Genomic DNA, 26,182 nt, shown 5'->3' on the forward strand with positions numbered 1-26,182 from the left:
GAGTGCTGTTAGGAGATAGATTTTAGTGCAATATTTTTCTTTAAAATTTTTCTTCAATGTTTTAAAATACTGATTTTGAAGTTTTTTTGTTTTTTTTTTAAAGAATACATTGTGAATTTACTGAGAGAAAAACAAAATGTTTACCTTTAAGGAAAAATAACATTTCAAAGGTAGGGTCTCAAGGTAATAAAACTATGTCCTTAACTATTGACTAAATTACCAGATTAAAAGGCTAAATTACAGAGAAATTCTCTAATAATTTATTATGATTTGATTTTATTTTCTCATATGAGACCCAGAACACTTTTTTTTTTTTTTTTTTTTGGAAAAGAAAGTGACTTCTGATTCAATGTAGAAAGACTATAAATTTTTTGGAAAAATGACAGAAGATTTTGTGGTTTACATTTAACCATGAATGAGCAAAATATTAGGACAGATCTTGAAAAGTCTAAAACTGACATTATGTCAGGGTGTATGAAGGCACTTACATGGAGAAACAAGGAATTTAATTATGAAAGGGATTCTGAGAGGGTTTCTAAACCAGGACTCATCAAACTGTAGCCTGCAGGCCAAATCCAGCCTATCTCCTGTTTTCGTATGGCCCACAGCTAAGAGTAGATTTTACATTTTTAAACGTTAAAAAAAAAAAAAAAAATTGCAACAGAGACCTGAGACTCACGTGGCCCAAAGTCTAAAATATTTACTATCTGGTCCTTTACAGAAAAAGATCCTAAACCTACCACTTCATTTTGCAGAGGAACAGATGCAGAGGCTCCCTGAGCTGCCCAGCTTCACCCTGCTAACCACTGGTGCTGCAGGAATGGAATACAGGTTTCCTGACTCCTGGCCCACCACCTGGGAGAGACCAGCTTGTATTTGATGGCATAAATAGGTTGCATTTCTTGTTCTGCTTGAGACTTCATCACTTCTTGAACTGTGCTTTAGTTGCTAAAATTTTTTCAAAGAATTTTTGACCTTATAACAACTTCTAAAACATCCCTTTTTGGAAAGAAAAAAATGAATCTTTTATCCTTTCTTTCTTTCAGGATCAGTAGTTCAGACTAACCAAATAGCCCTCATTGCTGGTGAAAGGTCTTTACGAAAGGATTTTGGACAATAAAGGTAGGAGGAATGGCTGAATTAGAAAATCACCATCTTGCAATAATCATCAACAGATGAAACCATTCTGTGAAAATCTGATGAGGAATTTCATAACAGGGGACCAGGCTGCATCACCAGAATCCAGTGGTCAATCTCACATTAAAAGTGAGTCAACCAGATGTAAATATGCTTGAGTATATACAGTAAGTTTCAAGAAAGACACAGTTTCCTCTAGGGAAAAGGACATATTTCTAACACACTTTTTTGGTGCTGTTAAGCCTTCACTATGTGGATATTTTGATTTTTGAATTTAGAGGGGGTTTCAAAAAGTCCCCTTTTCTCTCTTTTTCACAAACTGAAATACAGAAATCATTTTAATAAATCAAGAGCAGTGTGATATCTCTAAAAAGGCAGCAACTCAGGAACTATTGTGCTAGTCATTTTATGTCTCCAAACCTGTTTCCTAAACTGTAAAACAAGAAAGTTTGATGAAATATGTTCATCTAAGGCTTTTTCCAGTTCTAAAATTATTAGTCTATCCCTCCTTCATTCAGAATACCAGGCGGCTTCAGCAACATCCACCCATCTTAAAACTACTATAGTGCATTTCGCGGTCTTTTGGATTGTTTTAGCTACCACAATCTAACGTTTTAAGCTATTGTGTATTTTATTATAAGGATGTCCACATGCCTCAAAGGTTGTATGTAGCAGTTACTGCACTACATGCTATTCCCAGTTACAAGCTAATAAATCAAGAGTGACATAGTATCTACCTGATGCCAGCAAATTCCACCTTCTGAGTGATATAGGCACATGTGCTGACCTAAGGGAAAAGAGAGAGAGAGAGATTCAACAATACATCAAGGCCATGAAAGGTCACAAAGAACATCTCCTGGCTTTCGAATCTCTTCTATTAACCCAAAGTTCAATTAACATGGGAGTAATAGATTTATCCCATAGGAAAATGTGTTGGGGCAGGTATAACAGTAGGTTCTTACGGGTTTGGCAAGTATAGACAATAGTAAAGACCAAGTGGATAATAAGTGGCCAGCTTCAGTAATATACTTATGTTCACACACACTTGCATACATATGTACATTTACATATGGAACATTTATTTCTCATTTTAGAAAATGGAACCTTCTCCCACCAAATAAAACATGAGCAAAGATATCTCTTTCTGAAAATATACACTGTATGGACATTCTACCTATGATTTGTTGTTTCATAATAGCCAAAAAGTCCAAAAGGAGAATTTTCAGCAGCAGCTCACAATTCTGATGAACTGATCATGTTCAGCGGAAAATGTCCATTAAAAATAAATAAACAGGGGCTTCCCTGGTGGCGCAGTGGTTGAGAGTCCGCCTGCCGATGCAGGGGACACGGGTTCGTGCCCCGGTCCGGGAAGATCCCACATGCGCGGAGCGGCTAGGCCCGTGAGCCATGGCCGCTGAGCCTGCGCGTCCGAAGCCTGTGCTCCGCAACGGGAGAGGCCACAAGGAAAATGGAAGGAGGGTAAAGCAAAAAAGCAGTCTAACCTGGAAGGAACAAGATCTGGGTTCCAGGGACTTCCCTGGTGGCGCAATGGTTAAGAGTCCGCCTGCCAACGCAGGGGACACAGGTTCGAGCCCTGGTACGGGAAAAGCCTGTGCACCACAACTACTGAGCCTGCGCTCTAGAGCCCGCAAGCCACAACTACTGAGCCTGTGTGCCACAACTACTGAAGCCCACATGCTTCGAGCCCATGCTCCACAACAAAAGAAGCCACCGCAATGAGAAGCCCGTGCACCGCAATGAAGAGTAGCCCCTGCTTGCCGCAACTAGAGAAAGCCCGCGCACAGCAACAAAGACCCAACGCAGCCAAAGATAAATAAACAAAATTAATTAATTAATTTTTAAAAATGTTAAAAAAAAATTTAAAAAGATCTGGGTTCCAGCCCAGAGTCAATTGCTTACTAGCTTTCTCATCTTAACTCCTCAATCTCAGTTTTCACATCTATAAATTCAGGATAATAAATGCCTGTCCACAAGAGGAGATGTGAGGAGCAAAAGAGATCAAGTGAAAACCTGAAAACTAAAGTTCAAATGTAAAATAATATTACACTCTCCCCATTCAAACCAAAAATGCAGAGTTAAACTCTCTGATAACAAACAAGCAAAACAAAGCTTATAAAAACCATGAAAAGAGAATGGGAGGAGACATACAACATGTTTACAGTAATTGTCTGTGATGCTGGAATCAGAAAGGATTTTATACTCTTCTCCATACTAGATCTACATCTCCCTGGTGACACGGATTATTAACATAATGGAAAAAGTAACAGACTTCTTAAAAAATAATATCTTACCAAACTTTTCTTCAGTCGCCACATATCCCCACGGCCAATATATTGATCCTTAAAGGTTAATTCCACTAGGTCAAGGGTCACATCCTAAAAGGGATAATCAAATATATGTCTCTGCTTTACTCTGCCATACTTTATAGTCTAAGATAACACTCACTCACCATGGAGAAACCTTTTGACAAAAGAACAACTACTGGAAGACCATTCAGTAGTAGAACCCTGACAAACAGAATTTTACCCTGCCCAAGAAGGCTTTGGAGGACAGGTAAGTCTCCAACAGATACTATAGCTGCTGTATCGTGTGGTTAAGTGCAAAGGGCACCAGAGTAGTGATTCTGTGTTTTAGTCTTGATTCTGGCACACAAACATGACATGAACTGTGGGCTTTATTTCCCTAGATAATGTCAACAATTGGACAACGATTTTTACCCCTTAATTTTATAGCATCATTTCTCAAAGAAAAAAAAGAACACATAAAGAAATGTTAGTATTTTTATAGAAAATTTTACATTTAGCTTCACAAACACACATATACATACAGAATCGTTTTAGGACAAGATTTTTAAAAAGGGGTGAGGATTTTAAATGCAACCTACATTCTACCTATAATCTAAATGACCTACGTATGACCACATATTTAATAGCCTAACACTATACTTAAGTAACTCATTATTTCCTTAGAGACCTAATCTTGAGGAAGGGTGTTAATCATTCCTCAAAAGATATTCAAATCCAGAACAAAGACACACCTTAGGGTCTACGACATTCACATACACATCTTGATAAGGTCTTAGCCGAAACACTTGAGTCACCGTCTGGTCCACACTGATAGTTTCTGAAATGGAGAAGGAATCTGGATCAGGTAAATATATTCGAATCCATAACTACTCAGACATTCAACAAACAACATCCTTTGCCAAGGGCAAGACATGTTGTCAGCTTTCAACGGCTTAAAACTTAGAGAGTTCTCTGCTTTTCAGGTGAAATAAGACCTGAACCCAAGCAATTAAAAAATGAGAGAGACAAACAAATAATACAGAGAGACAGAGATAGAGACAGACAGAGAGAGAGAAAGGAAAGAAATTAAGAAGCAACATAAGAAAGTTCGAAGGGTTGTGAAAATTCAGAAGAGGAAATCATTCTTTTGGAATGAAAGTAGCAGGGGTAGTTAAGGAAGAAATAAACTTTTCGATGAGCCCTTAAGTCTGGTAAGTAAGAAACTTAACAGGTGGCAGGAGATAAGGTAAGAGTAAGAAGGACACTCAGGATCTAGATTTTACTGACTGTTTTCCCAACAAGTTAAAAAATACAAAAGAAGTGGTTGACACCAAAATCCTTTAGAGCAAATTAAAAGTTTTTCCTTTTCTTTTAAGTCCCAGTTAAGGAAATACTTAATAGCTATCAATAAACATTTTAGTTCCTTGATCAGTACGGTATAGTCATTAGAGGAAAAAAGAAAGGATTTGGATCCAGAATGAATAAGTAGAATCACTGCTCTGGCTCCTTCACTTACTGACTCCAGGCAAGCCCACTCATACCGGTAAGACAAAGCTTCCTCACTCTCTCAAGAGTTGGTGGGAAAATCAAGAAAGATAAATGACAAACAGGGTTTCCCTTGTGGCGCAGTGGTTGAGAATCTGCCTGCTAATGCAGGGGACACGGGTTCGAGCCCTGGTCTGGGAGGATCCCACATGCCGCGGAGCAACTAGGCCCGTGAGCCACAACTACTGAGCCTGCGCGTCTGGAGCCTGTGCTCCGCAACAAGAGAGGCCGCGATAGTGAGAGGCCCGCGCACCGCGATGAGGAGTGGCCCCCGCTTGCCACAACTAGAGAAAGCCCTCGCACAGAAACAAGGACCCAATACAGCAAAAAAAATAATTTTTTTTAAAAAAATGACAAACAGCTCCCAGTACAGTGCCTTGCACAAGTGGCAGGTAATCAACAATATATGTTCCTCTCCTGCCCCAACCCAAAGTAGGTATTTAAATATTTTGTGAAGAAAATATAATATTGAGAAAAGCATGCTTTGCCAACAATCTTTAAGTGTAAAGCTTCACCTATTCAGATTAACCGTCCTCTTGACTCTAAATATAGTTTTTTCAGTGCCCTCAAGATGCTAACAAATGAGATTCCTTGGCAATTTTGATATCTGACAATTTTTTTTTTTTTAGCAGGAACACAATTTGATAAGGAGAGAAGTACTGTGCCCTCATTCTCAGAGATTGTGAAGAGGGGTTTCTTACAGTTTCTCAAACAGTAAAGTGTAAAAATCTTAGAGAAGCAAGATGGAATTTTTACCTTTCTGCAAATCCTCCTTAAGTGACTTGACCTGCAAAAGCAGAGGGCTGGGGAAAAAAAGAAAAGCAACAGAGAGAAGGGATGTTGTCAGCAGTAACTAACCAGCTTTCTTCACCACCCACAAAACACAAACAGATCACTCTGGACATATTCTAACTGGCAGCGCAACAATGGGAGAAAGTTCCCTTAGAAAACAAACCCTGCACTTGTATTAAAGGAAATGGATAAATGCTACAGAATTGTTCAGAGTTGTCATCTCAGCTTTAAAAACAAAAAGAATGGACCACTTTTTAAAAGATGATTGGTTTATCAAATCCTGGAGGGCAGGAGCATTTTTATCCAAAGGCAAGGAGCCATCTTCCCCTTCAATCCCCTTAGACAAAATATCACCTGGAAAGAGAGGGCTGCCCAGTTAGTTCCCTGCTCCTGTCGGAAGCTCACCTGTACTCATCGTTGGGGTGAGCAATCTCCACAATGTCTCCAAGCTTGATGTAAGGAAACACTTTGGGGTTCACGACTAGCTCATCATCTGAAAGACAATTCAGCCATCTCAGGCAGCAAAGAACTCACTTGGGCAGCAGGTTGCTGTGTATGTTTTCACGCGGGGTCCTTACAACCCCATCATTTGGTATTATGACCCCATCTCGCAAGATGAAGTTCCATTTAAAATTGAGATTTAGCTCAACTGAAGGATTTGCACAGGAATCCAGAGCTAGTGAGTAGTTGAGGGGGACGGTGTTCGGGGACCTTTGTCTCCAGAGCTTTTCCTACTAGCCTACTGCTCCCAAGGAGAGGGTAACTCTTCTCTGGGAATTAGGTCTCTGCGGCAATCCTTGACTCCCTCAAATAGCATGTATCTGGCATATGCCAGGAACAAAACAGCCAGGGTCCCACATACAGCAAAATCCTTTCTATTTACAGTGTTCGCAGAACTTCTAAAAATACTGTCTGAATGTGACCCTCACAATAAATCTTTGGATCTAACAGAAGCAGGGAAATGACCTAGGAGATAAAGCAACTTGCCAAAGGGTAGATAGCTAGTAACAGTACACCAGGACTGGTTACTAGTCCAGGGTTCCTAAACAAACCACCTCTTACACATGAAAATCAAGCCAGATAAAACACCCTGGACTTTGGAGGGCAGCACCTGATCAGGGGAAAACTTCATATATCAGTTCACATTAGAGTCCAATGAGACCCTTAAAATATAAGGAGAATGTGATTTCATATGTTTATCTACCCCTGCCCCCCACTGGGGGTGGGGGAGAATTCTTTCAAATATAACAAACTCAGGATCATAAAGATAGGGTGATTATTTTTTTTTTTCTGTTTTAGCTTTTAGGGAAAGACATGGCCTTCAGTTATGCTAAAACCATGACAAATAAGTATGTCCATATTTCAAATATAATCAGACCCAACAAAAATTCAGCCTAGGAAAGCGAAGTACTGGGTTAATCCCACAGTTGCTTTTTTTTTTTTTTTTTTGTATATTGTTTCCATCGATAGATGTATACCAAATCCTCTATGAAGTCTTCCCCTAACTTCCACAGTCTGAATTAAGATCCCTGAACACATACTCCTTCCTGCTCCATTTTATCATTTCCTTTTTGCATGTCTGTCTCATCAAGCTGAAAGCTCTGTAGGGAGAAGTGACCTTGTCATATTCAAAATCTTTATGTTTGGTACAGGTATGTACTTAATAAATACTTGTTGGATGTATTTTTTAAATTTGATTTTTACTTTACTCATAGAAATACAGTTGATTTACAATATTGTGTTACTTTTCAGTTGTTCAGCATAGTGATTCAGTATTTTTGCAGAATATATTCCATTATAGGTTATTACAAGATAACAAGTGTATTCCCTGTGCTATGTAGTATATCCTTGTTGCTTATCTATATATAGTAGTTTGTATCTGTTAATCCCATACGCCTAATTGTCCCTCCCCCCTTCAGTAACCACAGGTTTGTTTTCTATGTCTGTGAGTCTGTTTCTGTTTTTTTAATAAATTTATTTATTCATTCATTTATTTATTTATTTATGGCTGCATTGGGTCTTTGTTGCTGCGTGCAAGCTTTCTCTAGTTGTGGCGAGCGGGGGCTACTCTTCCTTGCAGGCATGGGCTTCTCATCGCGTTGGCTTCTCTTGTTGCAGAGCACAGGCTCCAGGTGTGCAGGCTTCAGTAGTTGTGGCACGCGGGCTCAGTAGTTGTGGCTCTTGGGGTCTAGCGCACAGGCTCAGTAGTTGTAGCACATGGGCTTAGTTGCACCACAGCATGTGGGATCTTCCCGGACCAGGGTTCAAAGCCCTGTTCCCTGCATTGGCAGGTGGATTCTTAACCACTGCGCCACCAGGGAAGCCCTCTGTTCCTGTTTTACATGTACATTCATTTGTATTATTTTTTAGATTCTATACATAAATGATATAATATAGTATTTGTCTTTGTCTAACTTATTTCACTAAGCATAATATTCTCTACTTCCATCCATGTTGCTACAAATGGCAGTATGTCATTCTTTTTTATGACTGAGTAATATTGCTGGATGTATTTTATTTATTTTTCTTTATAGTCCTGCAGCAGACTGGGTACAGCACAGAGCTACCTTTGTCTTGTACACGTGAAAAAGAAGACTCCTATACATTGTATATACACTGTATATACTGTAGCCTTGTATCTTTCCCTCCTCTGTCAAAAGTTATTTCTGTTGTGCGTTCAATTCTGCTCCACAAACGTTTAGGCAGCTTCAGCTGCATACAAAGTACAGTGTTAACAACAGACTGTGGTTTTAGCAGAAATAGTGTTTTAAATATAGCAATGCTTAGTATATCCTTGTCCTGGTAATTACAATGGCTACATTTATTAAGCAGGTCGAAGGAGCCTGGTACTCTACTAAATACTATACATACATCATTTTACTTTATTCCCGTAAGACCTTATGATATAGAAACTATTATTTTCCCTTTTTGGCAATCCTGGCCTTTGGGTGTCTTATACATATATAACACAGGAGCAAATACATAATAAAATACAATTTTAAAGACACTCACTGTGTTGTTAATTCTAATTTCTGAAGTAAATAAGGTTGTTAGGACAGAGGGAAATTTATTCCTTTACGAAAGAAAAAAAATCATATGAGTAGGTGCTTTCCTATTCTACAGGCTTATAGACTCAAGGTTCTAAGAGAAATGGAGAAATTATTCTAAAGAGCTGGAATTTGTAGTTAAGATAAACTAGGGGCTTGCCTGAGGTCACAGGGAAAGTTAGAGGCGGAGCTGATACTGGATTCATGTTTAACACAGGACAAGATGCTGTGTCCTGCCCCATCTCACCGTGCTTCACAGCCAGGCAAAGGTTCATGCTTTGATCATACCTGTCTTATGCACATCCACTACTTCTTTCATTAAACATAACTTTCTCTTATCTGCCAAACCAGTGCATACTGGAATTTTGCAGAACATACACAGTAAATAAGTAATAAAAAGATACAAACAAATCAACAAGGACCTAGCACAGAGAACTATATTCAATATCTTGTAATAACCTGTAATGGAAAAGAATATCTAAAAAAAAACCTATATATAGGTATATATATCTATATATCTGAATCACTTTGCTATACATCTGAAACACAACACTGTAAATTAACTATACATTAATAAAAAAAATTTTAAAAACAAAAACAAGTGAAGAGTAGTAAGCTGGCAATATTCACAAAGTTTGTTAAAATGCAGGATGCAAATGCTTCTAGAAGGGGCCTGCTACTCTCCCCACTACAGTATCACTTGCTGCTTCACTCAGTTAAGCTACCTGCTTAGCCTCAATTGTCACGAGTCAGTTTGAAAATTTCAAGGCACCGGACACATCAGAACCTCGGCCAACTTACGCAACCCCCCGTAAGACCAATCAATACTGACCACTGCCCCCAAAGCCCTTCTTGTGGATGACAAGTTTGTAGACCTTTGTTGTTCTCATCTTGTACTGTTGTTTCCTTCAGCTGTTCCAAGCTTGGGGAAGAGAAATCATCTTGCCTCCCTGCCAGTGAAACACAAACAAAAAGGCTGGAATGTCAGACTTTTCTTTGCAACTGCTCTTTGATTTCAGGGCAGTGAAAATACTGCCCTTGCTCAGCTGAGAGGTGGCACCAACCCTCGGATGAAATCACTCCTCCAATTACCAGGAGGGACGTTGAACAAACAGAACCAGTGACTCTGGAAACGAAAGGGAATTCGGGCCAGGGTCTAGTCCAACCTCCAAGAAGATATTTTATCACACCCTAAAGGGAAAACTTGGAGTGAATGAGGCATTCATTACCTTGCCTCTATAAAAACCAATAACACCCAAATATTAAAGAGATCTTAAAAGAGATTAGGCACACAATCTGTAGATGAGGAAAGTGAGAGCCAGCGCAAGGGACTTGCCCAAGGTCTCTGAGACAGAGAGGCATTCCCACTGCTCACGTTTCGCCATCGATGTCCTGGGCAAGAAGAGTGTAAACAGAGGAAGGCTCATTCCCCAAACCTCCATCTGCACAAACTCTCAGTGGTTCCTCCCCGTACCCCCCACCCCCATTTCATAGCTGAAGCCACGGAAGCTCAGAGACGGAGAGAGACTTGCCTAAGGTCACACAGGGGGTTGGGGGTGGGGCCAGGTTTCGAACCTGGGCCCCGGCCCCCTTCCTCCTGCTCCCCAAACCCGGGCCCCGGGCGGGCAGCTCCACTCACCCGCAGCTCCGGAGCCCCTTCCCGCTTGAGTCCGGGGTTCCGGGGTCCGGACCCTGGCCAGGGCCCCCGCGCCTCCTCGGGACGCCCCGCCTACGCCCGCAGAGCCTGTGCAGATCCCGAGCCAGAGCTGCAGGCGCCAGCCGCCCCGCCCCTGCCACCAAGCGCTCACCTGAGAAGCCGCGCGGCTCCGGTGGCTCCGCCCCGGGGCACCGCCCCCTTCCCGCCCACCCGCCCTGGGCCGCTCTGGCCGGGCCTCCGCCTCGTCTCGGTGTCCGCGCCACTTCCCCATCCGGGGCTCGTGCCGGGGGCGGGGCCTCGCGTGAGGCCTGTAGGTCGGGCTGCCAACCTGCGTTTCCCGCTCCCGAGCCTGAGGGCCGTAGTCCCGGGAAAGGAAATCCTTTTTCTCCAGACGTTCCGAAATAGATCCGAGCACAAGCGGTTCTCTTCCGACCTAGTGATTTCCTCAACAGGGCAAACTCGGGCGAATGTCCCCGGATCTGTAAACGATGTTATGGACCCTCACCAGGCCTCTCACGGCTACTGAGAGGCACAAAATAGAGTTTCTGGGAGAACTTTTGTAAAATGCAAAGGGCTAAGCACGTGCGATGGCCCCTGCTGGGAAGTATCCACTTGAGGGGCTTTTCAAATCCTTCCAAACCCCAAGTGGTGTTCCGTGCTTCTCTGGTTGTTAACAATAGCTACCAGAGCTGTCACAGACATTCTTATGTAATCGTCACATCTCTTTTAGGTGGCATATACTATCTCATTTCACAGACAGGGGAACAGGCTGAGGACACCAAACTCCTTCGAGGACAGATCTTGACCCAGTGGAGTCCAACTTGGCTCCGAAGGCTGAGCGTTTAACCAGCATCCTCGTGTCTCACCCAAGGGTTCAGCCTAAGCCCTTATCTGTTGGGACATCTTTCTCTTCTCGAGTTAAAAATCAGAGCTGTGTGGGCAGTGCCTGAAGCTGGCCAAGGGCTGCTGGCAAGTTGCCAGCTCCATCTAATTGACCAACCGTTTTCAGAAATTTTCTGAATGTTGAAATAAAAAAAGCATCACATACCACAGAAGGACTAGGGAGTGAGTGAAGGATTCGATTCGGAAGTTAACTCTTAAATAATTGTAATTTATTTATTTATTTATTTTTGCGGTACGCGGGCCTCTCACTGTTGCGGCCTCTCCCATTGTGGAGCACAGGCTCCGGACGCGCAGGCTCAGGGGCCATGGCTCACGGGCCCAGCCGCTCCGCGGCATGTGGGATCTTCCCGGACCGGGCACGAACCCATGTCCCCTGCATCGGCAGGCGGACTCTCAACCACTGCGCCACCAGGGAAGACCTAATTGTAATTTTTTAATAGTAAAGAAAAACATGTAATCAAGCAGACTGCAACAGTTGCAAAACCTGTCAAGGATAAAATGTTAAATATAAAATACATGTTTATGTTGCCAATTCGGGGGGCACACCCAGATCCCCCAGGCTGTTTTTCAGTAGCTGAAGTCCTTCCATCCCAGAGTTTAGGGGACTCTGTCCCTGGCCCTCAGGGGAATTTGATTCCGTCTCCTGAGAGATGTCCATAATTGGTGTGTCGTACCTTGGAAATACAAATATTTCACTTTTTAATTTGGCAAAAATTTGTAAAAAACCTTGACGAGTTTTGAGATTTTAAAAAATTGCCTAGGGAATTCCCTGGTGGTCCAGTGGTTAGGACTCCATGATCTCACTGCCGAGGGCATGGGTTCAGTCCCTGGTGGGGGAACTAAGATCCCACAAGCCATGTGGCCAAAAAAGTCTAAAGCTGGTCAAAGTTAGGGGTTAGGGAAGGCTGGAGGGGGTAGCTCCCAGACTGGAGAGCCAATGGCCTTCGTTCTACAATGTACAATCACTGTGCTACAACCACATGGAGGATTGCCTGTTTTTAGCTGTGTGGCTTTGCACAGGATACTTCTCTTTCCTCAAATTTCTCCCCTGACAGATGGGAATAAAAAGTACGTGTTCCTCCTCCTTCACAAGGTGTTTGAGGGCCAAGTGAGGTGAGGGACATGTTAAGTCTTTGAAATTAGAAGAACTTAAAGTGCCAAGTAAATGTCACCAAAAGCATGGAATTTGTCGGGAAATTGGCTCTTCTCGACTTTTAGGGGATTGAATTATATATATGATGCTTCTTTGGGGTCTCTTTGTGCCTAACACAGAGCTAGGAGCAAGACTGGAACTAGGGTGTGGTGGGTGGGGCTAATGAGACACTTGCCTTATTTAGAGCACAAAATGCTAAGGGGGTGCCAAAAAACTCAACAATGAAAATAATGTGATTTTTGTTTTTAAAAAAAGAATACAAAAAAATCCACGTTGCACAAAATATCACATTTTTAAAGACGAGATCAATAATGGTGCTGTGCAGTAATATTAGATCCTGAGGGAAAAGACAAACCAGTAATACTGAGTTTCTCAGATCCTCTTCTACAGGCACGTAGTTGCCTGAGAAAGAACTTGAGGACTTGGCTACTATAAGTGTAGAAATGTTCTAAAGTGAATTTCTAGTTAATTCATCCCAGTAGCATCTGTGGTAGCCTATATGTGAACTGTGTATGTATATAGATGATGGATGGACTTACAGGCTGTAAACAATAGGGTTGGCATTTAGGTGTGTATATCTCCAGCCCTAACTAAAGCTGGCAAAACCACTGTCTTAGATAAAATGGTCCACATGTTGACTGGTTCAAGGACACGTTAATTAGAGAGGAGAAAGTTAAAATCTCCCACAAACCACCAAACCTCTAGCGCTCTACTCAGCCAAGTTGATAAGCTCCAAGAGACAACAGATTTCTGTTTAACACAGGGCTGCGTGATTTGGGGATTGATTGCATTCTCTGGACCGTCTCAATTCCCTCTTGAATAAACGCTCTTTTCCTTCCTTCAAATATCTGTTGAGTGCCTGCTTGTGCAGGACACTGCTCTAGGTACTGAGCAAAGAATGATGAACAAAACAGACAAGGGCGCGAGGGACAGATGATAAACAAGTCGATAAACATGAAATAGCAATTTTGGCTACTGTTAAAGCTATGAAGAAATTAAAACAAGATGCCAGAAAGGAGATGGATCAGGGGAGTGACATGATCTAAAATACTGATTCCAGGTATAAAAAGATATCTTGGGCTGCCAGGGTAGAAGCCGGGAGGCCCGGAGAGTTGCAGCCGTTCGGGCCAGAAAAGAGACTGGACCAGAGTGGTCTCAGTGGAGTCAGACACTGGACCTGAAGCTCAGCAGGAGCGGAGTCAAAAGATGTGTTCCCCTTTAAGAGTCCTGGCCGCAGGGGCGGGGCAGAGGCCGCTGGAGCTAGCCGAGGGCGGGAGGCTCCACGCGGGAAGAGCCGCCCCAGGAGAGCGCGCGCGCAGTGCGGGGGCGGGACCTGGGCGAGTCCGCATGGCTAGCTCGGGCCCCGGATGAGGAAGTGAGGGGCGACCATAGAGACGAAGAGGCGGCGGCGGCCGGAGCGCCCCCGGGCTCTCGGCTCCGTAGGCTCAGGTAGACTTGGAGGCTACGGGGCAGTGGCTGCAGAGGCTGGGCTGGCGGGGCGAGCGCGGGCCGCGGAGCCGACCTGAGGGTAAGAGGCTGGGGGCGGGAAGGCTTCGGGCGTAGCCGCCCCGCCCCACTCCAGTCTGAGTGGACCCTTCGCCGGGCGGTGCAGGCTGAAGGGGAGCCCGGGCCCCCCGCCCTCTCGGGGCGCCGAAGGGAACGCAGGCTGCGCTGCGGGCGCGGAGCGACCCGGGGAGAGGGAGGAGACCAGGCCCCGCGTCGCGAGGGGAAAACAGCTTCTTCGAGTCATGGCTCCGGCGGGGGAGAACGATTCGTCTTCGACCTCGATACGGCGGGGGACCCCCAACTTCTCTCCTCGGGGCGGGCGACGCCCCTTGTCGTGGGCGAACACGCTTCTCCGGCTGCGGCGCGCTTGTCAGCAGAGGGAGACCCGCTCCCGGGGTGCGAGAGGGCGATTCTGAACTTATTTTCAGGAGGGATAAGATTTCTCTCGATTTGGTCAGCGCCCCCCAGGTGGAGAGGAAGACTTAAGTTGCCTAAAAGTGACAGGGGGCTCTTCCTTCCCTGTAAAAGATAGACTTATCTTCCCTTCTTTATTTTTTATCTTTACCCTGATACAGAGGAAGGAAGACCCTGAATTTACTTTATGGTGTTAGTCAGCCTTTCTCCCCTCCCCCAGTCGTGTCCACAGAGGGAGCCTCGCTTCTCCGCCCCCGAGCTTCTTGGTGTGCCTGGAGCTCTTTTCCCTCGCACAGTGAAGAGCGTGGCGTTTGAAGTGTGATGGATGCAAGCCGCGTGTGTCCCACTTTCCACCTTTGTGACCTTGACTCATTTCTTAACCTTTTGTCAGTCCTCCCATCTCTAATTTGGGTACTCTCTTCAAAGAATTGTTCTAAGGGCTAAAGTAAATTTTGTGTAAGTGCTTAGTACATAGTAACCTTTTGGAAAACTGTTGCTATTACTGTTACTTAATTTTTTTTTTTAAAGGAAACTAGTATCTTCCACAGAGAAACACAGATTTTTCCATGCATGTCTCCTCCACCCATCCCTCCCCACCCCCTATCACTTTCTGAGGAGGCATTTCCCCGGGGCAGAGAGACACTTGTACTGTCTTAGATCCGACCACACTTCCCAAATTAACAAAGAGGGCCTCAGTTAGAATAATCTGCAAAAAAGACTGCTTTTGGAAGCAGGTCTGTACTCCAAGAGGGAGACCTGATAGGAGAAGCCAACCTTTCCTTTGTCCACAGAAGCTATCACTCCTTCCCGACTGGTTAGAGATGCCCTCTCCCACTCCCCCTACTTGCTCTAGTGACGAAAAAGCTTCCTTCTATCTGATGTGCACACCCCCCTACACCCAAGATGGAGATTCCAACTTCTTTCTCTTGCTCTCCCAAGAAAAATAAGACTCTAGACCTATGAGAGGAGGACGCTTTCCTGCTGTATATTTGGAGTGGCACAGATGGTTTCTTTTCTCCCCTTCCTTTGAAAAAGGGATGAAAATCTTTTATGCAGACTCTTTGTCAGTAGAAATCAGGAGCATTTTCACTGTTTCACTCCCCATGTGGAGACAGAGGGATCCTTTTTCTGCATGCTGATAAAGGGAGGAACGGGGGAAGCCGTGCTTGATGCTATTGAGATTTCTTGTGCTTGTGCACTCCGTGGGGAAGAGCCAGGCCCTGTTCAGTATATGGACTTCCCTGCCCCACTTTCAGTTTGTCTAGAGATCTTCTTCAAAGATTCTTCTTTATCTGTTACTCAAGAAGAGGCCCCCTTCTCCGAATTCCCTCAGGGAGGGATTGGCTACAGTGTCCGAATCTTTGGAAAAGAAAGCCCCTTTCTCAAGGTGAAAGGAGTGTGGTGAACTTCTGAGGGCCTGATCGTTATTGTGAGTATTGTCCCTTGTCACAAGTGTGGTAGTGCCTAGTGTTATTAACTGCTTCGTTTGGTTGAGAGCAGCCCCTTTGCTTTTGGAATTAAAGGGAAGGGAGACCATCAGATGGGATTATTGGGGCACATGGCTTTCTGTTCTGTTGTTTTCTTTGTTTGATTTTTTTTCTTCTTTTGCTTACTGCTGTAAACTTTGTACCCCCAGAACTTTTGTTTTGGGGCATGTTTGAATGACGAAAGTTGCCACTTTGTCAGATTTTTAGTATTATAAAACGTATTCTAATGAGGTTGAGAGCTGCAATGTTAATCTTCATTCGTAGTTTCCCCATCCTCCCCTTGGCTTTTGTTATTTGGTGGGATGGGAATTAACACTTCCAAATTGCCTGAAGACCCACTGAAGAACAGCTTTCTATCTTTTTCGTATGTAAAGTGTTCTTAAATTACCTCGTTTGCCCTTGAGTACTTGCAGTGGGGATTAGTCTGAGCTCTGAACCACTTTTGTTGGTGTTTGTAGGTCTGCTGTGCTGAAACAAACTGGAGTAGAAAAGTTATTTAGAGTCTTGGGATTTTTACGGGTAACACAATGCTTTGCGATTATTTTGTTTAATTTGTCCATTTTACATGTGAAAAACAAGCCCAGGAAAGTTCAGTGACACACTCAAGGCCGTGCAGCTAGTAAGCGAGAGGCAGGATAGGGACCCTGGTCTCCCAGCTTGGAGACCAACAACTAGACTGCTTCCCAGGACTGATTCTGCATTTGAAGCAGAAAGACTGGGAGATGATAATTCTCAATTCAAAGGGCTTTCTTCTTTTATTGGAATAATTGTACTGCATACTCCTTATTTTTTTTTTTTTTTTTTTTGCGATTCACGGGCCTCTCACTGTTGTGGCCTCTCCCGTTGCGGAGCACAGGCTCCGGACGCACAGGCTCAGCGGCCATGGCTCACGGGCCAAGCCGCTCCACGGCATGTGGAATCTTCCCAGACCGGGGCATGAACCTGTGTCCCTTGCATTGGCAAGCGGACTCTCAACCACTGCGCCACCAGGGAAGCCCTGCATACTCCTTATAAACGTTAGTCTTCACCCCCATCCCCACCCCTGGGATAAATCCATCCCCTAAACAATGTAATTCTTATTTGTGTTAATGGTAAAGATGACAAGCCAATAGCAGCAGGAGAGAGTTGTTTGTGAATTTATGGGTTATTTTCTGCTTATACCTCAAACTAGGTAATTATCTGTGTCTTCACCCAGTAGGTTGGTTATAAATCATTAGTAAGGATTAAGCCATAAATCCCTGTCTACATTTTATAAGCATGTGTTACTCTTTCCGCTTACTTCAAGTTTATTTAACACTTTAGTGTAAAAACTTTTATGATTGAGGGAGAGAGCTGACATTTGGAAAGATACTGATAAAGGGATAGTATACTTACCGGTTATTCTTTATTGCTTCATATTTGGATCTTGAGATATAACGTTTTAAAAAAATTTTAACACGTGTGATAGACGCTCATTGTTAAAAAAAAAAAGTACAACATGCAGATAAGTCATTCATGATCCCATCACCCAGGGTAACACTGTTAATATTTGGCTTATAGTATTTAAAACAATTTTCCTATATGGATATATATTTTTCCAAAATAAAAGAACCCTAATATTTATCTAGCTTGATAAGACATCTCAGGCAGCTTTCTATGGAGGGGTATATTTCTGTACCATCATTTTTAATTGCTCCATTGCATTCAGAAATTTAAAGAACTTGAATGGTAGAATTCTGTTGTTTTTGCAGTCTTGTGGCATTACCAATATCTTGATAGAGGGAGAAAGTTGAGAGGACAGTTTAGTGATGCGAGCTAGTGAGTTGAGAATAATTGTAAACTGCTGCTCTAGGCTTGCATCTAAATATGACTTCACCTCTGAGGGTTCCAGCTGAGGCACTTAGCTGTTCTTGGTGACTCCACTTCACATACTGTTGAGAAACTTGAGGACCAGAATCAGGCTGCAAAAAGGAGGGAGTGTCTGTTTTGCTTCGACAGCCGATGTGCCTAGTTGTTTTACAGGTTGAAAAGTCTTATAATTGTGTCTCTACCAAACACACGTATCAAGAGATGGTAGTTTTGTGGCGTTTGGCTTTTGTATATTGGAAGTTATCTTTTGGTGACCAAGCTTTACAATTCTGTTTTGGTCCACACCAGTTTACAACATAGATGGAAGTGTAGGAAAGGTAATGGCACTGTTTTTCCTGAGGAATATTTTGAGCCATTTTATGTGATTATCAATATTGCCTCTTTGTGATAAGCATCTGCTTAGGAAGCATGTATTTGTGCGTGATTTTGTGTTCAGAACAAAATCTTGAGTTTGGACCGTGGGGTTGGAAAGGAGTGAGATTTGTTAGAGACACAGCTGGAGTTGGGACCATTGGTACAAGCGCTAATTGAACGGCATGTGGATGGTCAGATATGGTTACGTCTGGGGATTCAAGTCTGAGCTCTGGGGTAACGGGTGCTGTTACTAGGAGAGGCAATGGGATCAAGAATAAGCATATAACGCTACTGAGAGCCTCTTACTCATCCTGTTTCTCATAGCTGCTTGCATGTAGCAATACTCGATTATTCACTGCGTTGAATGGGTTCTATTTTAGGCATGTTACGTTTTGGGGGGATGCCATCCTTGTGAGTGAAACGTAGGTCACAGCTTGAGAAAGAGTTGGGGCTAGGGACAGATTTCTTTCTTTTAAAAAAATCAGCTTTATTAAGATATAATTCATATAACTTGTAATTCATCAACTTAAATTGTACAATTCAGTGGTGTTTGGCATAGTCTGAGTTGTGCAGCCATCACCACAATCAATTTTAGAACACTTTTATTGCGCCCAAAGGGAAAACTGTCCATCAGCCACTCCCTGTTTCTCCAACTCTTCCAGCAGTAAGTGGTTACTAATCCACTTTCTGACTCCAGATTTTCCTGCTCTGGACATTTCATGTAAGTGAGATCTTATGTGGTCTTTTGTGCCTGGCTTCTTTTACTTACATAAGGTTTTCAGGGTTCATCCATGTTGTGTCATGAATCAGCACATCATTTCTTTTCATAGTTAAGTAATACTCCATTGTGTGGATAGACCACATTTTGTTGATCCGTTCATCAGTTGATGGACATTTTGATTTGTTTCCACTTTTTGGCTCTTGTGAACAGTTCTGCGGCGAACATCCGTATACAAGTTTTTGTGTGGGTGTGTGGTTTTTGCACATGTTCCTCAGAGTGGAGTCGCTCTGTGGATCATGTGGTTACTCTGTGCTTAAAGAGACAGTTTTGAGTCATCCTGTTAGCAGAGAAGCTGCACGAAAAGGTGAGGTCATCAAAGAAGTGAATCCTGGGAAGGGAGGTATATCGAGGGTTGAACTTGAGAACACCCGCACCCTGACAGGCAGGGATACCCACGGAGCCCGTCTCCACCTTCTCTTCTACAGTAGTCTTTCCTGCAGTTACTCTTTTGGTACATATGTGGTGTGACAACCAAAAGCTGGATTGTTATCTGTCGATGGGAAAGGGAAACTGAACCAAATTAAAATGGAGCACTTCCAACCTTTTGGGAGCGGGGGCATCAAATAGCAATTTCACTTTATCCCTTAATCCCCACGTATACACACACACACACACAAAATGGCTTAAAATCTAAAGTACCCCTAGAAATCCAGGAGCTAGAGGAGAAAGGGGAAGACTAGCTCCAGAAAGGATGCCTTTGTCAGCACGGTTTATGAAAGTCCCCTGTGAGTCTCACCTCACTCCTTTGCACGCCAGTGCATCTCTCCTTGCTTCTCCTTTGGATTCAAGTTTCTTCACCAGCCCTCCTGTGTTACCTCAACCTTATGGACCAGCAGTCTGCTTTCCTGTAATTTCTAGTATTTGTATTTAAGTTAGTGGTATCGCGTTATGTCCTTTCACCTTTGAGTAGGGTTCCTTGAAAACACTAAGGCGCTCGCTCAGCAGATGAGAGCATAGGGACGTGAGTAAACCAGCCACCACAGGTTGGAAAACCAGGAGGAAGGCAGAATGGTCTGGAATGAGAGGACCTGTCATCTGCCCTTCTCAGCCCCAGCTCCAGTCCAGACAGCACAAGCCAGTGTAGGGGACCTTCTGTCAAGGAGGAACAGTCGTCAACCCAGGAGTGCTCAAGGAGCGGGCTGCTCATTGACGGGGAGGCAGAGCGTGTGCCTTTGTGTAAGCGCCATCGGTGGACTTTCCCCTATAATCAGGGTATAAACAGACAGGGCCCAGGGCCGCTGGGTTGTAAGGAGGGAGTTACATGGTGTCTCGCAGAGTCCCTCATGCTCAAAAATCTGATCGTGGTCGTGAGACAGCCTAACAGTCAAAACAGTTCAGTAGCAAGCTCTGGGTATTACTTGTATGTAACATGTTTATTTTGGAGACAGATGGACATTAGGAAGTGGTGAGAGTACATCTGAAACATCCTTTCCTATGTACATTTCGGCCAAAGGAATCTGCTGTCGGTACTTCCGATAAATTCTTGTTATGAACTCGGAGATTCCAAAGATTTCTCATCTTCTCTCTCCTCCTGTTTAGGGTTAAGGAAAACATCAAGAACGAAAGTGTGCAGTATCTCATTTGGTTATCATTTCCGCCTTGGTCAGGTCAAGTGGATTTTGTGGTGGAAACCACACGCGTTTGGTAGACTAAAATGGAAAAGTTACTGGCCAGGAGACCCTGGTTTTGGGTGTACCATTCCCTATCTGTGTGTGCGTTTGTTTTGATTACTTTAATAATACAGTATCATGAACTACTTAAATATGTACATTTTAGCAAATAACCCATGTTCCCATTACCCAATGTGAGAAGTGAAACATGACCAACACAGTGGAAGCCCTGGGTGACCCCCTCCTTCCCTCAGTTAACCATGTAATATTTTAGGCAGGTCACCTTTACCCTCTTCAGGTGTGGTGTTAGAACCTGTAAGAGGAAGACAACAGCCGCCCTGCTTAGCTCACTGGGTTGTTATGAGAATCAAATGAGTGGTGTTTGTGAAGGCACTTGGAAAATCTCGAGGTGCTGAGTTGAAGTCAGGAGGGATTTGCCCAAGAGCTGATTTAGTCATGTTTGGTGCCAACCTGTGTAGACACAGCTCAGGTGTTTAGTGAGCACTTTTCTCTATATCTTCTTCCAAAGAGAATTCTTAATGAAGAAAAGTCAGTGAAATGAATTCTTCAGAGTCCCTCAGTATGTGTTAATTCAGCAAATATTTTCTGAGTACCTGCTATGTGTGAAACAACTATTCCAGGCAACAGGGATATAGCAGCGAACAAAACGCGCAAGGTTCACAACCTGAAAACAATTCAAAAACAATCTTTATTTTCTTATTTACATTGGGTCTATCCTTGGATGCTTAGACATGTCTTATTCTCATCTACATTTGATGAGATCTCACTTAAATCCAGATTTATACTAAGAATTGTTCACAAGGCAGTATTTGCATTGAAATTAGACATGTCTATTAAAGGTTTAAGGTATTTATTTTCCTCAAACTCAGTCTCTTACAGAGAATTTTTTGGTGCCAGATAATGTTGGCATTTGAGTTAGAATTTTTTGCCTTTGTTTTAGCCAGTTTAAGCTGAGACAGCTTTCTACTACCGTGCAAGGTTTTAAACTTTTATCCCTTCCTTTGATTTGTGTCAGGGTGAGCCGTTTGGTGTAAAAGACTTGACTCCATATCTGCATCTGCCCCCATGCTGTCATCCGGCGTAGAGACCCAGCCCGTTCCACTCGATTCCTCCATGTCTGCCGAGGTGCAGGAATTATACTCTGAACTCCCAGTGAGTGTCTCCAAAGAGCTTCATGCTGACCCTGAGCCAAGTGCGATTCCAGATGTAAAACCTGGAGCCTCAAGCTCTCGTATAAGTCAGAGTAGGGCAGTGCCCTTGGAGCTGCAGAGGACTCCTGTGGAAAGTTGTCGTGAAGAAACCCCTGAGACCTTGGACCATGGGGGTGAGCCTGGGCGGTGTGGGCTGGTGGACCCCACAGCAGAAGGTTCTGTGGCTTCTGGGATCTTGGATAGGGAAGTGAAAGCCAACAGCATGGAGCAAAAGGTCTTCAGAGATGGAGGGGACCAGGCGGAGAGTGTAAGAGACCCCTGTGAGGGAGCAAAGGAAGACACACATCAATATTCCACAACTGCGGAAGAGAAGCTCTGCCCCAGCCAGGTAAGAAATGAGATCTTGATGCAGATCAGTTGAGTGGGGATGGCATCTTTCCAACTGGACTAACACTTCTCAGAATAAAGTACAGAGTCTGACAGGTAGCTTATGATTTATTCTTGAAGCATTTCCAAAATGTTGATTTTGATGTTAACTTTCTTTTGATGATTTTAAAAACATTCGTGTTGCATCAGACACTTGAGGAGAGGAAGTGCTTATCTCATGAAAACGTGTCAGTCCTCTGACACAGCTACTGTATATGGAATGTTGAGTCTCTTTGTGATGGTCGTGTGGGATTTCTGTGCCTGATGTTAAGGAATGATGTGTACTCGTTCCTTGAGGTTTGGTAGTGTCATGGTTAGGATAGAGTGAGGTGTCACAGGGGTATCTTTGAGGGAGGCTGTTGACCCAGCTAGGGCTTCATAGGATGTATACCCTCGCGGGGTCTCCATATTTCAGAAGTAAGTCCTAAGCTTTGCAGGTCTAGAAGCTTGACTTATATCTTTTGTACGTCAGAGGTGATGATCTCCAAAGGACTGATCCAAGCTACCACCCTTCATGAGAGGCTGAAGCTTAAATCAGAAAGCCAGTTCTTTAACTAATATACAGTGAAAAGTGGAATCACTGCTTGGTATGGCATGGAAAATCTCATCTCTGTGAATTTGATATTGGAATAAGAGGGATTAGTTAGGTGAGACCAATGGTTAGTGAGCTAAGGTAGCCTGATGGACGCCAATTCCTAAAGGAAGTTTTACCTGCCAAGTGGACTAGAAAGCTTACTCTTTGCCCTGGATGGTGCCTTAGATCAAGAGTTAGTAAACTTTCTGTGTAAAGGGTCGTAAAGTAAATATTTTAGGCTTTGCAGGCCATATGGCCTCTGTTGAAACTACTCAACTCTGCCATTGTTGCTTGAAAGCAGGCATAGGTGATTCTTACAAAAATTAGTGTGGCTGTATTCCAGTAAAGTGTTGTCTATAAGCACAGGCTGTAGTTTGTCAACCCCTGCTCTATGTACTAATAAATTCGTATTCTCTGGGCTTCCTGGGCTAGGAAGCCCATTCCCCACCTGATAAAAATACATCATTTCTTTACACAGGTTGCAGGGCAATTGACTGTCATTAGTAGGCTGCGTATATTAACCATAATTAAGAATAGATAAAGCGTGAAGTAACAGTTGAAAAAAATATCAGATTTTATGCTGTGGTGACCTATCCTTAAAAATATAGTTAAATGAGCAAGGTAACAGACCCAAAGTTCCTTACTCCTTGCTATGGTGGGCTGCGTCTAACAAGATGGAAAGTTTTCTTCGTGTAAAATTTGATATATAATGAAATTATGCGTATATAAATGAACACAACATACTTATATCAGTACGTGTATATACATACATATATACATACCACCCAACTCGAGAACTAGAAGATTACTGTCTCCCTATTCCTTTTCTAAACCATTCCCTTTCTCCCTTTTAACTCCACCAGAGGTAAATTCTATTTTGAATTGTGTAAAGCAAAATGAAATTTAATAGATATAAATGCAAGATTTTGTACTTGGTTTTCATAAAGGGAACTACACACAAGTGGAAAACAGAAGTGAAAAACAGAAACCCTACACGTTTTAACTGGTTAATTAGAATTGACTCTAGCTGCCAAGAAAAGCCAGTTTGCTCTTAATATACATTAACAAAATGTGTTGCCTGGACAGAGGTGGTGGTTATGTGCTTGTGTGCTGGTTCGCCTGTACCTAGAGTATCATCCTCATGGTTCTCTCTCCCCTACCCGCCCAGCACTCAGATGAGCTCAAGATACAGGGAGGATGGGGTGGGGAGCAGAGGGGAAGCAAGGAATGAGTCAGTGTTGGGGTTCCTGGCCAAAGCAGAGCCTGTCCCTTCGTTTTCACATTGAGCCTGGGGTCATGTGGGAAGAATGTATTCATGGATAAGAATTCACACTAAGGACACAACGTGAAAATACCCCATTGGAAGCCGAGTTGCTGGGTCTTCCTGAAAAATCAGGAGGAATGAGAGAAGCCTTTGCGACTTTGGAGGGTTGAGCAGAGCAGTTCTGTTGGGCACAGTTAAGCTCAGGGGAAGACGGGTGGGACGGTGGCAGCTCCTGACATTCTTAGCTCACAGCACTATTGGAAATCTGGATGAATGCTGCAGGCCTCAGAAAAGCAGACATGCCATCCCGGAAGGTCTGCAGACTCCAGACATCTTTGGACCCCAGGTTAACTCTTGCTAGATGGCAAAAAACAGCACAAACATAGTCAAAAGACAACTGACACATTGGTAGGACATATTTGCAACGTATATCATGGATAATGGGCTTATATCTCTAATGTATAAAGACCTCTTAAATTGGGGAATGAAAAAACCCAATAGAAAAATGGAGGAGGCACTTGAGTAGATAAGTCACTGCGTACATGTGTGTTTGTGTGTGTGTATTGTGTTTAAACATATGAAGATGGCCAACCTCACTCATAATTAGAGATGCAAATTTAAACAACCCATGATACTACTTTTATGAAACCTATCAGATTGGTGAACATGAAGAATTATGACAACACACCTGGTCGGCAAGGCTTTGAGGAAAAGGGCTGTTCTCACACATGGCTGGTGGGAACACATACTGATACAACCTTGTAGAAGAGGAATTGGGCTACACTTAACAAAACTATGCCCTGACCTGTTGACCCAGAACTCTCATTTCTAGAGAGTATCTACCCTGAAGATACACCTCCCACAGCATAAAAATATGTATACACAAGGTTATTGTTTGAAGCGTAGTTTATTATTGCAAAATGTTGGAAGCAACCTAAATGCCCACATACAGGAGACAGGTTGAATAAACTATGGTATATAAACATCCTTCCCTGGAGCCCTGTGCAACTGTAATAAAGAATGAAGATCTCCATGTACAGGTACAGGTGTCCCCTAGACCACTTCTGTGTTTGGTGATTCTCTGGAATTCACAGGACACTGCACATAGTCATATTCACAGCTAAGATTAATTACAGTGTAAGGACATAAAACAATCAGCAAAGGGAAGAGGGGCATGGGGGCAATGTCTAGAGGAAATCATGCACAGGCTCCCAGGAGTCCTCTCCGAGTGTAGTCACACACACTTCACTTCCTCTGGGAACAAATCCTGCTCATACACGTGAAATGTCTACCATGGAAGCTTGTTAGAGTTCAGGCTGGTCACATGGGCATCCTCTGGCTGGCACATACCAAAATCCCAGACGTCACAGGAGGAAAGCAGGGGTTCCCCATGAATCACATTGTTGTATAGGTGTCATGAGCCACTCTGATCATTTAGGAAATAGTGGAGACTCTCCTGCAATCTAAGTTCCCAGATGCTAGCCAAGGCTACCCTTGTAAGCATGTCTTTCTTAGAATAACAGTCAGGCCTGCTGCTGTTAACTCTTCTGCAAAGGATATACTAAGTGAAAAGAGCAAACTGTGAAGGACTTTCTACAGTATCCTCCCTTTCATGCATGAAAGAAGGGGAAATAAGCAAGTGTACGCTCATTTGTATAAAACACACACGTGTACACACAGGAGGGATGAGCCAGAGAAGAACCGTGTCACTTCTGTGGGGTTCCTGCCCCCCAGATGCACAACCAGGATCTAATCATGAGGAAACATGTGACAAACCCAAACCAAGGGACTTTCTTTCCAAAAGTTATGAAAGATGAATATGTACGGAACCCTCTCAGTTGAAAGGAGACTGAGGAGGCATGATGACTAAATGCATTCTGGGAGCCTGGATTGGAACCTGGTCCCGAAAAAGGGTGTTACGGAGCCATTAACAAGGTTTGAATAACGTCTTAAGACTAGTTAGTATTTTATTAGTGTTAATGACTATACTGTGGTTATGTAAGATGTTAACATTAGGGAAAGCTGGATGAAGACTATACAAGAAATTTTTTTGATCAATATTTGCAATTTTTTGGTGTATGTAAAAGATATTTCTAAATCAAATGTTTAAAAACTTTAAAAATATTATAACAATTAAAAAACAAAACAAAAACCTCTTCTTGATAGAGGGAGACAGAATTTAACTCAGTATGAGAGGTGCTTTTTA

At 43.2% G+C, this 26,182-nt stretch overlaps 2 protein-coding genes across 18 annotated transcripts in view; one reads left to right on the plus strand and one right to left on the minus strand.

The window, feature by feature from the left end:
- Positions 1 to 10,599, minus strand: part of DEPDC5 (DEP domain containing 5, GATOR1 subcomplex subunit) — a 92,907-nt gene extending 82,308 nt beyond the window's left edge. For 6 of the 7 annotated variants that reach the window (XM_032602790.1, XM_032602792.1, XM_032602789.1 and 3 more), the window contains exons 1-7: positions 10,467 to 10,599; positions 9,660 to 9,777; positions 6,186 to 6,273; positions 5,745 to 5,791; positions 4,196 to 4,281; positions 3,450 to 3,533; positions 1,875 to 1,924 (exon numbers count right to left, since the gene is read on the minus strand). In XM_032602790.1, the coding sequence (XP_032458681.1) occupies positions 1,875 to 1,924; positions 3,450 to 3,533; positions 4,196 to 4,281; positions 5,745 to 5,791; positions 6,186 to 6,273; positions 9,660 to 9,717 (413 nt within the window). In that variant the 5' untranslated portion in view covers positions 9,718 to 9,777; positions 10,467 to 10,599. Of the gene's footprint in view, positions 1 to 1,874; positions 1,925 to 3,449; positions 3,534 to 4,195; positions 4,282 to 5,744; positions 5,792 to 6,185; positions 6,274 to 9,659; positions 9,778 to 10,466 lie in introns of those variants that run through there. The other variant, XM_032602794.1, reaches the window with a different exon arrangement.
- Positions 10,600 to 13,857: 3,258 nt separating this feature from the next.
- PRR14L (proline rich 14 like) overlaps positions 13,858 to 26,182 on the plus strand; it is a 56,017-nt gene continuing 43,692 nt past the window's right edge. For 9 of the 11 annotated variants that reach the window (XR_004353096.1, XR_004353097.1, XM_032653992.1 and 6 more), the window contains exons 1-2: positions 13,913 to 14,068; positions 21,577 to 22,100. Coding sequence is in view for 8 of the 11 variants with exons in the window: in XM_032653992.1 (XP_032509883.1) it covers positions 21,627 to 22,100 (474 nt within the window). In the remaining 3 variants the exon portion in view is untranslated. Of the gene's footprint in view, positions 14,069 to 21,576; positions 22,101 to 26,182 lie in introns of all 11 variants that reach the window. The other 2 variants (XM_032653990.1, XM_032653997.1) reach the window with 2 other exon arrangements.

The sequence above is a fragment of the Phocoena sinus genome, chromosome 14, assembly GCF_008692025.1.
Source record: "Phocoena sinus isolate mPhoSin1 chromosome 14, mPhoSin1.pri, whole genome shotgun sequence".
Lineage (NCBI taxonomy): Eukaryota > Metazoa > Chordata > Mammalia > Artiodactyla > Phocoenidae > Phocoena > Phocoena sinus.